At 40.7% G+C, this 15,491-nt stretch overlaps 1 protein-coding gene across 1 annotated transcript; it reads right to left on the bottom strand.

Moving 5' to 3' along the window:
• Positions 1–5,450: 5,450 nt before the first annotated feature.
• LOC117707801 (late cornified envelope protein 3A-like) lies at positions 5,451–6,771 on the bottom strand. The gene is made up of 2 exons (XM_034501330.2): positions 6,640–6,771; positions 5,451–6,030 (listed from the first exon to the last, which is right to left on the bottom strand). The coding sequence occupies exon 2, from the start codon at positions 6,011–6,013 to the stop codon at positions 5,717–5,719; it is 297 nt and encodes a 98-aa protein (XP_034357221.1). The 5' UTR covers positions 6,014–6,030; positions 6,640–6,771; the 3' UTR covers positions 5,451–5,716.
• Positions 6,772–15,491: the final 8,720 nt, after the last annotated feature.

Below are 15,491 nucleotides of genomic sequence, written 5' to 3'. Positions count from 1 at the left end.
GTGTCGCTTTTTGTAGATTCAAAGCAATCTTCTCTCAGGCCCCAAGCTCACTTCCAGATGGTGGGTTGGGGGAGTGGGCAGGATGAGGCTGAAGATTTCTGGTAAGGGGGAAGCCTTTTCATTTCCTTCCCTCCTTCCTTCCTTCCAGCTTCAAGTTCCCTGCTTCTCTCTGAACAGGTGCCAAGGCGTTTTAGAAGAGGTTTAAAACATTCTCTTCTGGTGTAAGTGGCAGTCCTTTATGTGTGCTGCAGCATAGGTGTGCTAATTCTTAGTTTAATTAGTTCACTTACATGCTTACCCTATAACCACTTTTGAAACACTGGCTCTCCTGAGTGAAGAGAACTCACAAATGAACAAAATACAAATTCTTTTCTTGAGTGACTAAAAGAGCAGTGAGACAGACTAAGCACCCAAGTAGCTAGGATCCAATATGGTGAATTATGTAATATATATGAATGAGACATCTTCATGTCTTAGGTCAGAGCCTTTGGGTGACAATGAGCCTAAGGAATGACAAATCCCAATACTGTTACTTGCTATTGTTGGGAATGGTGGACCAGGTAAAATCTTTGTCTTCATCAGCAGTACTTGTTAGAAACAGAGGTGTTGGACCCATTTCCATACAAGGGCAACTGGCTGAAACTGGACACCCAGGTACAACTAATCTTAGTCATAACAAGAGGCCCCGAGGAAAAGATAAGGCTGTCAGGTGAAGTCATAGTGGGACCAACTGGGAAGTCGGAGAACACAATGGACCATGGATTTTAGGAAAAGTAGTAGCTTAATCAGAAGGATAGATATAGGAAGTTCAGATATTCCTAAATTGTGCTGTATCTATTTTAATTTTTCAATGATGTGTATGAATTAATGAATAAACTTAAACATTCAATACAAATGTGTATATATGTGAATGTATGTGCACATAAACACAGACAGAGACACACACACACACACACACACTCACACACACACACAGAGAGAGAGAGAGAGAGAGAGAGAGAGAGAGAGAGGTCAACTTTGAAACTTTCCGCAGTGTAGTCTTATATAATGGTAAAGTTAGAAGGATCTAGAGGATGAAGACAGCAATGAAGTGATTTCAAGAAAATGAAGTACTACAAAGATGTTTAAGGTAAAGTCAAACATTAAACATTGAGACTCTGTGCTAAGATGACAGCACTCGAGAAATTAAAACAAATGTAAGGAGCGCTATGTAACTCGGTGGTGTAGAATCCATTTTAAGAGACTTGGGAACTGCAGAGCATTAGAAATGATTTATATAGACTGGATTTACTACAACTGTGAACGGTGATTGACTGTATGTAATGAAGTTATTATTCAAACTTTGTTTCTTGGACATATTTCTGTATCATTCATGAATCTGTCTTCAATGCTATCATGAAAAATAAGAGCAACATTTATAAGGAGCTCCACAGTGACATATTCCTTCTGATAATACCATTGAGTCCTTGGGCACTGCTGACAGGGTCAGAGGAATGTTGCCAGGGGCCAGCCCTGGTGAGGTGGGGGTGTCTTCTTCTCTTCTTGTCATTCTTCTTGAGGCAGCTGAGGGAGAAGAGCATCCGGCAGGGGTGGGGGGTGGGTAAGACTTGATCTTACGAGATATTTAGGGTTGCTGTATAATAAAAGTTTACTTATCTACATTATTATACTACTGTAGCTGACCTGCCTTCTGTGATCCTGAGGCCAGAAACTGCAGTTTCTGGCACTTAGCACCTCAGCCCCCAAACAGCAAAGGATTAAGTAAATAGCCTTTGTACTATCTCAGCAGAAACTGCTGGGCCCTAACTTATGCCTGCTAGTCTGAGGTTGCAGGAAGAAAAAACACTTAGAGAAGTTATTATAGAGTTTATTACTAAGTGTAAAAAGTTTCCTATGAAAGCTATCTAAGGGGAAACGTGGAAAGATCCTAAGTGGGGAAAAGGAAAAAAATCTAATAAGGAAAAGATTCTAAGGGAAAAGATTCTAGGCAGGGGAAAGGAAAGGAAGGGACGAACGACTAACTACTACTTTGTTTTTGTCTTCAGTACTTATACATCTTTCAGAGTACATGATCACACGTTACAAAGTTCATCACAAGTTCACAGCAAAAATCTAATCATAAATTGAAATAGAAGTTTACAACAGAGAATGTTTACATGTGTATCCATTAGTAGTAATTATCTGGCTAAACATCCATCACCTAACTCCACAGGTTCACTGAAGGTTTGAAACTATAACTAAGAAATTGGTGAAGTCCCTTACAGCTGAATAAGGACTCGCTTGTCACAGATTATATAATAATCCAAGGCAAGCCATTTCAGGATGATCACCTGCTAATTATTAGCTTGTCCCATTATGGCTCTTGACAGGATGTCTGGCTCCAGATGCCAGTGGGGTCACTGCTGCCCCCTGTGACATTCATTGATTATTGATCTTCAGTGGTACCACCTTGCCTCAAGACTATGAGCCTGTTATTTTCTTGGTGTTATCAGATGCTTCCTGGCCACTGAAATGCTGTGCCTGTTTTTGACAAAGCCAAGAGTAAAAATTAAGTTGGCATTGACTTGTTTTTTATACCACTATTATCACAACCATAAGTACACAATTTAGTGTTTTATCTTTGATTTTTTTCAACTGCCCTTCAGCAAAATAACTAAAAGGATGAAAGATCTATAGAAAGTGGGCTTATTTAAGCTATATATTTTCTTATTCCAGTTTACTTCAGTATTTGGGGTCTATTTCTTATTGAAATACAGCACCACCAAAAATTATGCTAAAGGCATTTTAAAGCACACACACACACACACACACACTCACACATGTCATATATGTGTACATATTAAAATACTACTGTGGCAGGATTTTTCCTGCCCCAATTTATTTTAAATATTAGTGCAGCAGGAGGCCTGTGATTGGATACGGAAAAGGGAAGTGGAGCTAAGGGTGAAGAAAGAGAGAGAGAGAGAGAGAGAGAGAGAGAGAGGAGAAATGGGTGGGGAGAGAGGAGGAGGCAAAAATAGAGGCCGGCGTGAACCAGCATGGCTTTAATTAGCCATAGGTAGATATGATATCTGTTGGGAGCCGACTTTAGTAGAAAGCGGCTAGATCAACTTTGCAGCCATCTGGAACCATATACCCTGATGAAAGACTTGGTTGGCAAAAGCCTATAACAGCTGAAGCACACTCTGATAAATATATTGTTTATCCCACATAGCTTGTTTTGCTGTTTAGTGACCTCAGCTGTATGGTGCACGTGGTAAAATGTTTTCACCTGTGTTCTCCTACTTGTGTATATAAATACCTCAGAATTCCCTTCAATAAGGGAGACTTGAGAAAATAGAAGAGAATGAATCACACCCTGTCTTGTCTCCATTCTTCGAGTCTCTTGCCCCAAGAGCCCCACTCTCTCTCTTGACCAGAGCACTTAGCACCAAAGTGTTGAGGCAGAGTGTGGGCCTCAACAGATATCAAAGGGTTAGGATAATAGGGATAACTTGTCTAATCTGTGTTGACATCTTACCATTATCAACTGGCCTTGAAATCATTGTGTGGGCATTTTGTGTTTCGAGAATTGTAGATATATAAATCTGTTTGGTCAATTATAAGATTTAAGAGTTTTGATTTTACTGCATTATTGGGTATTGTGATATCTAGCCATGAGATTGGTGGTAGGTAGAGGCAGCAACCACGACAATATCTTGGGGGCCCCCAGGCTGGCAGGACTGAGATGGCCAGCCAGTGTTGGGGCATAGATCAGGAACTTTGTTGGTGGCAGAACCAGGAAGCCTGCCAGTAGTCTCATTAAATACCTCCTGCTACATACTAGCATTTGAGAAAGAGAACATTACTGTTATCAATCATGATTTTACTTATCTAGTAAATTTATGAAAATCTGTAGGAGTGGCCTCTACTTCTTAAAAACTTAAATGTTACAACATGAAATAAACTATGTACTTCCCAGTTATGGGTTGGGATACATTCCCCTGCCCCTGCCACCTGTGATGGCATGAGTATGGGGATGTAGTGAGGGGATGAAAAAAAATCAATCTCCCATTAGCAGTGTGATTTCATGCTTGTGCTAAGCTGTTCTGGACGTTGTGGAAACAGGTCTGTACTAGATGTACTGACCATCATCAAATATAACATAATTATATCTCAGGTTTTACTTAGTTTTGTGGCTTGTCCCTCAGCTTATTAAGGCTACATATGTGCTCATTACACAGCAGAAAAACTAAATGCCTTCTTGACCTATGGCTGTTGTGACATAAACCCACTAGAATGTAGCTGCTTGAATGGAGTATATTTTTTGTTCCCCATTTTGTCGTCAGTGCCTGCAATGTTTTGTACACAGAATAACTCAATTAAAATTTAAACATAAGAGAATTATTAAATAAACAGTTCTTGATCTGGATATGATGAGTCTGGAGAATCTATTTCTCTCTGTGTCTATGACCTCCCTGTGTGAGGTGGAGCATACATGCATTACTTTAGGTTTCCTGAGCCCTTATTGCAGTGTCAGGTCTGGATTTTACTGTCTTATTTAAGATTTTTACGGCTATAATAGAACACTATGACCAAAATAAACTAAGGGAAAAAAGGTTTATTTCATCTTACAGTTTGTAATTTGTCACTGACAGATGTCAGGGCAGCAACTCAATCAGGGAAGGAACCCAGGGTCAGAAGCTGAGGCAGAGGCCACAGAGGAATAATGCTTAGCTTGCATTATTATGGCACTCAGGACCTCCAGTACATGTCTCTTGTCTTTATTTCTACTGTATCTTGTCTTCAAGTTATTATGTCTGATCCAGTTGGTCCAGGCTGTGTATTTGAGAAAAGATTCAACTTAACGCCCCTATTATAGGTATAGATGTGTCCACAAGCCAATCTAGAGGGGCAAATTTCTAAACGAGGTTTCCTCTTAGAAAATGACTCTAGCCCATGTGAAGACGACATAAAATTAGCCAGCACACTGACTGATTGGCCCCATTTTCTTTTCACCTAAAATAGATTTACTATTATTTGGAATCCTGATCATATTTTCTGAGTGAGCTCTTGGGGTACTGGTAAGTTTCTGAGACCCAATCTATAGTTCCCACTAGACTGCATCTTCCAGCACTAATTACTACCTGTCTTATAGTTTTTGCTTCCATTGACTCCCCTTTTCCTGTTTCTTTGTTAGGAATCCAGGGACACCTCTTCTAAGATTAGTCTTTGCCTTCTAATAGAATCTGGGTACCAGTCAGAACACTTACCACACTTGTTATACAGTAGTCAAGTCTCCCACAGGAATCAAAGACAATGGCCTCTCCTCTTCCTGATGCAACACCCTCCCCCAGCCCCACCATGCTGCTCTTTTGTGAAGGCACATTTACTCTACATGCTAAATAGTACTGGCTAGAGGAACAGAGCAGTAGGAGACACACACATAGAGCTAGACATGAGAGACATAGTGCTGTTGAAAAACAAGATCTTTACTTTCCACAGGGTCAAGTACAGGATGATAATTACCCAGGCAGTTATCAAAAGCTCTCAAGATAACAAGGTACCTGCTCTGTGGGATTGAGGAGAACAGAAAGAGCCAGGAGAGAGCTGAGTTCTCTTGGGAAACATCTCAGCATGTAAAGAAGACAGAGAAACTGAGAAAGAGGACTGAACATTGGGGAAGATTTGTAGTCGTGTTTTTGATAGTGTTCCTTTTTCAACTGGGCTGTCCAGATTAGCAGCAGCCCCCAGAACTGTGGCCACAACCTGAGCCCCCAGACTGCTGACCACTGCCATGGTCACAGGAACTGGAGCTCCTGCGCCTGCATCTGTGGGACCTGCGCCTGTGGTGGCTCAGGCAGCAGCCTCCCTCAGAGCTGGGGACACTGCAGCCTCCAGAGCTTGTAGCACAGCAGGAAGAGGCTGCAGGCAGACACTGTGCTGTGCTCTTTGGGGGACATTTTGGGGAGCACTTTGGGGAGGGGCACTTGGGAGGAGGTTGGCACTGCTTCTGGCTCTGCTGGCAGGACATCTTGGCAGGAACTTGACCTAGAAGAGTATAATAGAAACATTACAGGGAGAAGCTTCTGGTGAATGTCTACTGACTTAGTCTGTCAAACACATGCCTTCCATGACTTATCTGCTTCCTAAGCCAAGATCTCTATGAAATAAATAGGACCATGGAGGTGCCCATACATCTGAGTACAGCATTCTCAAGACTATCAGATAGATCAGCATGCATTCCTAGTAAATACACTCAGACCAAGGAGCAAAGGGTAACTGATCTCCATAACCTGAAACACTGTCTTCCATTTTGCCCTGCTTGCAGAAGGGAATGAGGATACTTCTAAGTAGCTCTCTGTTGAACTGTAGCAAATACAGGTAATGGGAAAATGACTCTTGGAGAATCCTCTGTACTGATGCAGACCTCTCAGCAGAGTGGAGGTAAAGCTGAGAGCCAGGACTCTGATGTGTCACAAGCCCTGATGTACCTACATAGGTCCCTATCTGTATTCTACTCCCTGTTTCTTGGAACCTTGCAGGTCCACTTCCTGCTGCCTCCACACTGGACACCTCTGCTTCTTTCACCTAGGTCAAATTCTGCTTGTTATCCCAACACCCTCTTAGATGAGTTTCTGTTCCTAATTAGGTACTTACCAGATACAGCAAATGCAGGAAAAGAAGGTTGTGCTGAAGAGGCTATGGGTGAATGGTCCAGGGCAGCAGCCCTTTTATCCTTGGCAGGTATGTGATGTACAGCTCAAGCATGCTGCTGCTTTCACAACAAAGGAAGCAACAGCACCCAATACTCCAAGTATCTTCCTCATATTTCCAAGATTCCTGTCAAGGAAGAATTAAGCAATCTGTCATTGCTTCCTGGATGTACCAGAGATCTGCCATTTCTTCTTTCATTCATTCAGCTCACATGCTTTAACCTGTGTATTCCTTACATTTTTTTGGGCAGTGTAAATATAGAGAAACAGAATACATTTTTTGCCTTTGACCATTTCAAATTTAACTGCAAACACAGAGAAACAAACATGTATGTATGGTATCATGTGAGTTTTTAATGGGATACAAATGTCAGATGTGATTTGCTCCTGATTCTTAAGGGTGTTGAGTCCTCAGATCACTCAGTCCTTGAAGTGGAATGCATTAGCTAATGGATTGAGGGTGGCTTTAAGTCCTGTGGAAGGCAGAACTAACATTCAGGTAGGATAGGAATGAGAAGCAATGTTGTAAAGGCCCTATATTATTGATAGTACAATACCCCAGTGTAATTGGTAAAAGATCTTCTCCATATTTACCTTTCTGTGGAATATTAGGTATTGAGTATAAGATGATAAAATTATTTTGAAGCATGATTGATGAGTGGTAATGACTTTTTAATGTGGTGCTAATTACTAGGTTGATGTTAGGAGAGTACAGACTGCATCACTATCAATGAAATTATTCTGCTAACTTCTAAAGTTTATAAAGCATGGATGAAGAGTTGCCTACAGGAGTGTGAAGACAACTGCATTGTAAAGTCTTCTACCAGCATGGACAATGTCTTCTCCAGATCCTCATAGATAGACTTTCTCCCAGTTAACCACCCCAGCTTATACCTTAGCACCTTCCAAGACTCCCAGGCTTGTGCAGTTAGGGCAGACTTGAATAGAAATGGTCATCTGGAACTTCAGATGAGGGTTCAAGGACACTTCTCACTCCATCCTTTCTCTAAAGGAACATCAACAATCAACAGGCAGCTGGTGATGGATTCTTACAGGCAGACACATGTGATCTGACAACAATGGAGGGTGCTTTGCACAGTGGCTAGCATTGTATGACTGGTAGTAATTAGTGCTACATGTCTTTTCAGATAATTTTTGTAAAATATGAATCTTCTTTTTCTACTGGATTAGAGATCAATTTGTCTTTGAATTCATCTATTTTGCTATTTGTTTCCCATATTACCATCATAATCATAGCAGAACACTGGTTATAGTTAAATTAAGTGATCATTTTTAAATTCGGATCTATTCATTGTACACTGTTTTTGAAGGAGATTTTTCACATAAGTATATTATGTAATGAGTGACCTTATTCCTTTCTGATGGGGTACACTGTGCAAAGGTGTGTCTCTGTTCTTCCTCACCTGTCTAAGGCATTTTCTGATTGGTTTTAATAAAGATTTGAAGATAGCTGGGCAGGAAGTGGAAGGTGGGACTTCTTGGGAGAGAGACAGGGATGATGGGAGAGAAATCAGAGGCTAGGGTAATCACTAGCTGGACAAGGATGTGGTTGGACATATAGAAACTGAGAGAGGTAAAGATATAGCCACGTGGCAAGTTTCAGGCTGTGATAATAAGATTAAGCTAGATGAGCTAGCTGGAAGGTAGCTGTTGTGGTTAATATTTAATATGGCAGCACCCAATCTGGCTTCTTGTTATGGGGCTGCCATGTTCCCGACTAGACAAGGGCTGAGGCCAAGAGTGGCAGGGTGCTCTTGCTGCTGCTTGGCTCAGAGCAGCCAGAGGTACCAGCCCTGGTACCCACGAGATGCCAGCGTGGAAGATGGCTCTGCCAATCTACCATGCTTTCTCCGCAATGCTTGGCTGAGCCCAGACCATCCTGTCATCCATGCAGTACCCTGTAGAAATGAGACTCTAATGCTTAAAGATTGTCCAATAGCTTTATATATTTGGTAATGCTCAGTTAACAAGATGCCCACACAATTAGAGGTGTTAACCAGTACCTAACCTAGATCTTACAACTACCTTAGACTGCTAGAGTCATCTTCCACCATCCTCTCCTCCTCTTCCTCCGGTTCTCTAGCTCTTTCCTAGCTCCTCCTCTTCCTTTCCTTTTCCTCTCCTGACTCCTCACTCTGCCTACCGCTCATACAGCCCAATTGCTGAGCTTTATACAAATATACTGGGAAGATATCCCACTACAGGTAGCACAAGCTAAATTCCTAAGTTATACTAAAATTTTATAAGTCTCTGTGTCATCATTTAACTTCTGGTGGGTCTAGAAATTTCAGCTATACCTCCCTTTCTTTCCTTTCTCCCCTTCTTTGAGTCAGCTTTGTAAATCTCCTATACAGATTTGCTTTTACTGGCATATACACACAATTTATGTATATATGTAAAATCTAGAATCTATCAAAAATAGAAAACTTATTTGTCTTTCTTGGATTTTAGTTCACTTAACATAATAATCTCCAGTTGCATCCATTAAGTGATAATTTGTAATTAAACCATTTTTAGGGATATGTATGCTTGTTCTCTGCATATTTTGGGTTTCTGAGTTTTAGAAACAAAATTCATTATCTTAGAATGATGTATTTTATTCTATTTAAAATATGGGGATTCCATACTTCCTTTTGATGTAGGCACACAGAAACATTTGGTCTTAACGAATGTGGCCTTGATGGGGAAGGTGAGAGAATTGAGTGACCCTCCTTTCTGATTTCCTTTTGACTTCAGAGGTTTCCTATTCCAAGGATATTTTCAAAGTTTAGATAATTAAAAATGCTAAAGTGACCTTTTACTTCTAATAGTTTAGCATCATATTGATTATTACTGTACTAGATGCGATTATTTATCATCCATGGTGGCTTGAATGAGAAACATCTCTGTGGTCCAAGAATTTAAACACTTGGTCCCCAGCTGGTGCTGCTGTTAGGTGGTGCAGGTTTGCTAGAAGATGTATGTCACCGAGTGGACTTTAGCGTAAAAAGCATGGCCAACTCCTAATTTGATCTCTGTTCTTTGCTTATACCTTAAAAAATGTGAGCACTACACTTTCTGCTTGTGCCACCATAACTGCCACTTGCTGCCATGCATACTCTGCCTTTGTGACATCTTATGCCTCTGGAATAGTAAGACAAAATAAACTCCATAGTGTTTGAGTACTGCATCAGAAAAGCAACTAACACACTCAATATAGGTACTTTCTCATATTAGCTTCACAGTAGTGAAGCTGAAGAGGGACACAACATGTTAAAAAAAATCACAACATGGTAATGTTGTGCTCACTGTGGTAGACAAGAGAATATGAGATGGACAGGAAGGAAGCTAGTCTAATGAAGGTGAATTCTTTTTAGAAGGTCCTAAATTTTAGAATTCTAGACCTTCTAAAAGGTTTATGGTCTCTCTTAGTTGGAGACTCCCATTGGAAGTATCACATCTCTCTTGCCCAGAAATCCCCAATCCTTTCCCTGTATTCCTTCCCTTTCCTAACTACTGCCATTAGTATCTGTCCTCAATGAAATTCTTTCTGCTTAAAATAATCATTAATAGACTGCTATTGAACATCATTAGTAGTTTCCACCCAAACAGCATCAGGAACACCAGGTAGCAGAACAAAGTCATGTTGATTGGCTTGTTGTCATGATGGAGAGAGCAGACTTTCTGGAGACATTAAGACATGATTGTTGAGGGACTGGAGAAATGGCTCAGTAGTTCAGAGCAATTGGTGCTATTGTGAAAGGCCTAGTATTGTTTCTCAGTGCTCATACTGTGGCTCAAACACCTCATCTCTAGTTTTAGGGGATCCAGTGCCCTCTTCTTACCTCCACAGGCACCTGGCATGAAGTGATCTCCACACACGCATACAAGCAAAACTCTTATACACATTAAAAAATTATTTTTAAAAGAAAGAAATGAGCGTTTTAGGAATTGAAGAAATGAGTGTTTTAGGATTTGAGCTTGAGTTATAATATCATTTGGGGAGTTGAACTTTGTATGGACTGTATATTGTCAAAAAGCACAAGCTATTTAAAAATACAATTGGCAATCTTCATCACTTTCAACCAATAAGTATTTAAATCTTCATTACTTTTTTCTTCATCAAGATTTAAAAAATCTTCATCATTTTAAGGTAGATCAATGAAGCAGGTTAAAGCTCTAAATGCTAAAAAAGTGGCATTAACTCACATAAGATGAAAAAGTAGATGTTTAGAGGTGTGTGGTTTAAACGGTGCCCTTATCTTTTGGGGCCTTCAGAATGACCTTGTTTGTGGTTTTCTCTCTCATGACCAGAATAACCATGTTTGCTATTCAAGATAGGTGAAATGTATGAAATGTTTATATCCAATAGAACATTATAGCATTATCTCTCAGAGTCAGGTCAACTTCTTCTGGTCTATAGTACTGCTCTTTCTTTTCTTAGCATTAACTGTAGGCCAGTCATCCAAACCAGCAATAGAGATGCAGTGGTTAACATTGTACACAGTTTATTTATTGATCTAATTTTTGACAGATTGAACAACTACAGAATAGTTAATTACACAAAGATACTGAGCTCCTAAAAAAATTCTAAGTGCTATAGGGTATGTAAAAAGAAAAAAGATATTAGAGCCTAGAATTTCCACAAAATTTATTTTATTGCCTCATATCTATGGTCATCAGAAGCAAGACTTATCACAATAGTAGCAAGAATAGAGCCATTTTGCCTATGGGTTGGAGCTATGAGTAATAGACATTAGGAGATGGTGATAGGTAGCAACAATTGAACAAGGATATATATCACACTTTTGAGCAAGTTTCAAAGGACCAAAATATACGTCCCAGTGACTTTATGTATATAGCTTTACCTCACTTTATGCAACATAAGGTTGCCTGTAGGGCTTTCCTCTAGCTCTCTTCTTGATTGTTTATCTGGAAGCTTCCTGAGACACCTGAAGATGGAGATCATTAATGTCACCTCTTGGTGAACTGTCTTGTTTCTCACTTCCTTTCTTCATGAGATAATATGATCTACAGAGCACCCATCCTGTGATGACCCATGCAGAACATCCATCCTGTTATGACAGCTCAGATCCCTGAGTGTCTACTCACTCTCCCCTAGGGTATACAAAGGCCCCAACCCCAGGAGTCTCATTCCGTGGAACCTTTGCTCTATATAATTTTAAACACATCGAGAAAATACAGAGACTTGTCTAGCTGGATGAATCTTGGCAGAACTGTATACTTTAGTCATTCTAATTGTTATTACAGGAAGGAGCAGTACAGGATCTCAGGGTCAGGTCTTTGTAATATATTTTCAGTATTCTTTCTGGTAGTCTATAATGGGTCAACAACACAAAAACAATGTCTTTTTCCTTACAATTCAGTTTCTTATCTCAGTCCCTCCCATCCTCAAAACAGTTGCATCCTATAACAAGCAGCTGTGACATTCTGAAAAAAACAGAGGAAGGGGCAGCTGGAGAGCCACCTACTTTCAATGTTAGATGGAGGATATTTGCTGTAAGGTTCTTATATAGATTCGTATGTACCTCTGTGATGAATTGTGCTATTTGAAAGTATCCATATCTTTGTTGTCTTCTCTAAGAAAGTTCCAGATGGATGCAGCATGTAAGAGAAGTTTAGACTAGACATTTTTATTCTGATATTGGTATTCTAGCTAAAGATTCAAAGCTGAAAATAACTGATAACCTTTATCCATAGTATTCTAAGATACTATGCTTCAGTCAACACAGCAAAGGGACAGAAGACAGAGTAAAACAAAACTGTTCACTCTTTCTTTTACTGTACTGAACCAAGGGCATTTAAAAGGCTCTAAAATAATCATTATATCAAGAAAGCATCTTGTAGATTCTCTGCTTTTTGCAGTATCAGTTCATAACAGCAAGTTCTAAGATTCCAGGCCACAGAGGACAAGCAAGAAGCAGTTGGGGAAAGTGATTTTATAATGACCACACGAAGACACTACAAAGTTACTTAGAAGTGGAAACTGAGACATAACTGGAAGGGTTAAGGGAGCACATGATGAATTCTTGGAAGTCAGAGAAGAAATCTAAGGATAGGAGCATCTTAGAAGTTTAAGAGTAGAGGAAAGAAATTTAGGTGTGGCAGGCTAAGAATGTCTGTGAGCTGCTCATCTGTAGTGTATGGGGAAGAAGGAAAAAGGAAATCTCAGATGACTATCTTAGTCAGGGTTTCTATTCCTGCACAAAACATCATGATTATGAATCAAGTTGGGGAGGAAAGGGTTTATTCAGCTTACACTTCCACACTGCAGGAAGTCAGGAATGGAATTCAAACAGGTCAGCAAGCAGGAGCTGATGCAGAAGCCATGGAGGGATGTTACTTACTGGCTTGCTCAGCTTGCCTTCTTTCAAACCCAGGACCACCAGCCCAAGGATGGTACCACCCATAATGGGCCCTTCCACCCTTGATCACTAATTGAGAAAATGCCTTACAGCTGGATCTCATGGAGGCATTTCCTCAAGGGAGGCTCCTTTCTCTGTGATAACTGTAGCATATGACAAGTTGACACCTAAAACTAGCCAGTAAAATTGACCCCTTGTCAACACGAACACATCATTAGTAAGCCTAAACCCTTACTTTCTTATTCATCCTCAAGATCTAAATAACTTTAAAAGTCCCACAGTCCTTACAAATTCTTATATATTAAAATTGCAATCCCTTAAAAATATCCAATCTCTTTTAAAATTCAATCCTTTTACAATTCAAAGTCTCTTAACTGTGGGCTCTACAACACTTTCTTCCTTCAAGAGGGAAAAATATCAGAGCATAGTCACAATCAAAATCAAAATAAAAATCAAACTTAACCGTCCAATGTCTGGGATCCACTGATGATCTTCTGGGCTCCTCCAAGGGCTTGGGTCACTTCTCCAGCTCTGCCCTTTGTAGCACACATCTTGTCTTCTAGGCTCCAGATGCCTGTACTTCACTGCTGCTGCTATTCTTGGTGGTCATATCATGGTACTGCCATCTCCACACTGATGTCTTCTACTGCAACTAGGCTTCACCAATAGCCTCTCATAGACTCTCTTCATGGTGCTACACCTTAACTCCTTTGGATGACCCCTTCAGTCCTGGGACATCAATATCAACTGAAGCTGCATCTTCACCAATGGTCTTCCATGGCCTCTCACAGTGCCAAGCCTCAGCTGCTCTTTATGACCCCTTCATGCCTTCAAAACGAGTACCACCTGGGTGACTCTTACTCATTACCAAGTACAGCCACAGCACAAGGTACAACCTTGGTTATCTCTGGAACACAGCCTCTTTGTGCTTTCAGAAAACACCTCCCAGAAGATTTCACCTCAATGATGCTGATCTCTTCTTAATCACTACTAATTTTTCTTAGCCCCAGCTAACCAGCTTCAATAGTCCCAATATTGCAAAGGTTTCAGTTTAGTAGTTCTGGTAACTTGTTAATCACAGCTGGTTCTTCAGCCCCAACTAACCAAAACCACAGACTCTTCACAATCAAAACAGCAACAGACCTGATAAGAGTCTTTAATCTTCCCTCTGAAATTTCACATTCCAGGCCTCCATCTTCTATACTATTCTCATCATTACCTTCCAAGCTCCTACAGAACATCCCACATAGCTCTTAACATCCCAATGACTCTTCTAGCAAAAAGTTTCAAAGTCCTTTCACAATTCTTTCCAAAACATGGTGAGGTTGTCACAGGAATACCTCACTATGCTGGTACTGAAAGGGTTAAAATTTTCAAAAAATCCTAGCAGGCTGAGCAGAACCAAAAGTGAAGGTCAGCTTCGTCCTAAGTTCTGTTTTGGGAACTTGGCTGACCACAAGATAGATGGTTGGTTAGGAATAGGCTCTTAGAGAATAGCCTATACAAAATGTTCCCCATGACTATTCCTTGTACCCTGTCACAAACTAAATAATGGGCTGGGACTTTCCACAGGTACTCTCCAGTAACCCTCCTTCACTCCCCCTGGGTTGTGGTTTCCCCCCTGAATTGTGGTTTTTGCCTTTAAATTTTCTCTGTCTCCAAAGCCCCGGGGTCAGACCCCACTGCCCCTGCATGGGTCATGGGTCTTGACCTCAACATGTTGATCTAAATATACCTCTTGCTGATTGCATCAAGTTCGGTGTCTTGTGAGTTATTGGGTGGCCGAGAATTCCTGAAGCTTGAGTGAGGTCCTCCCTTCATGGGGGCCTTACAGTACCAACTTGTCTTAGTCAGGGTTTTTATTTCTGCACAAAACATCATGACCAAGAAGCAAGTTGGGGAGGAAAAGATTTATTCAGCTTATACTTCCACACTGCAGGAAGTCAGGACTGGAATTCAAGCAAGTAAGGAAGCAGGAACTGATGCAGAGGCCATGGAGGGATGTTGCTTACTGGCTTGCTCAGCTTGCTTTCTTATTGAACCCAGGACCAACAGCCCAGGGATGGTGCCACCCACAATGGGCTCTCCCCCCTTGATCACTAATTGAGAAAATGCCTTACAGCTGGATCTCATGGAGGTATTTCCTCAAGGGAGGCTCCTTTCTCTGTGATAACTGCAGCTTATGTCAAGTTGACACATAAAACCAGCCAGTACAGATGACTTTGCCAGTGTCCTTTGGTTTCAATACCTACTCCATCTTCCTTCAATTTCTTACTAAAATTATTTTATTTACATTGTTATCTTAAGACATTATTTTCCCTGAGTAGTGGAGAGGAGTTGACACACTAGAGGCATGGACCATCTATTCAGATCCAAGGTAGGCATGCTACTTGATAATTCTCAGTGCTTA

Source organism: Arvicanthis niloticus, chromosome 4 (assembly GCF_011762505.2).
Source record: "Arvicanthis niloticus isolate mArvNil1 chromosome 4, mArvNil1.pat.X, whole genome shotgun sequence".
Classification (NCBI taxonomy): domain Eukaryota; kingdom Metazoa; phylum Chordata; class Mammalia; order Rodentia; family Muridae; genus Arvicanthis; species Arvicanthis niloticus.
This window is presented reverse-complemented; position numbering and strand designations above follow the sequence as displayed.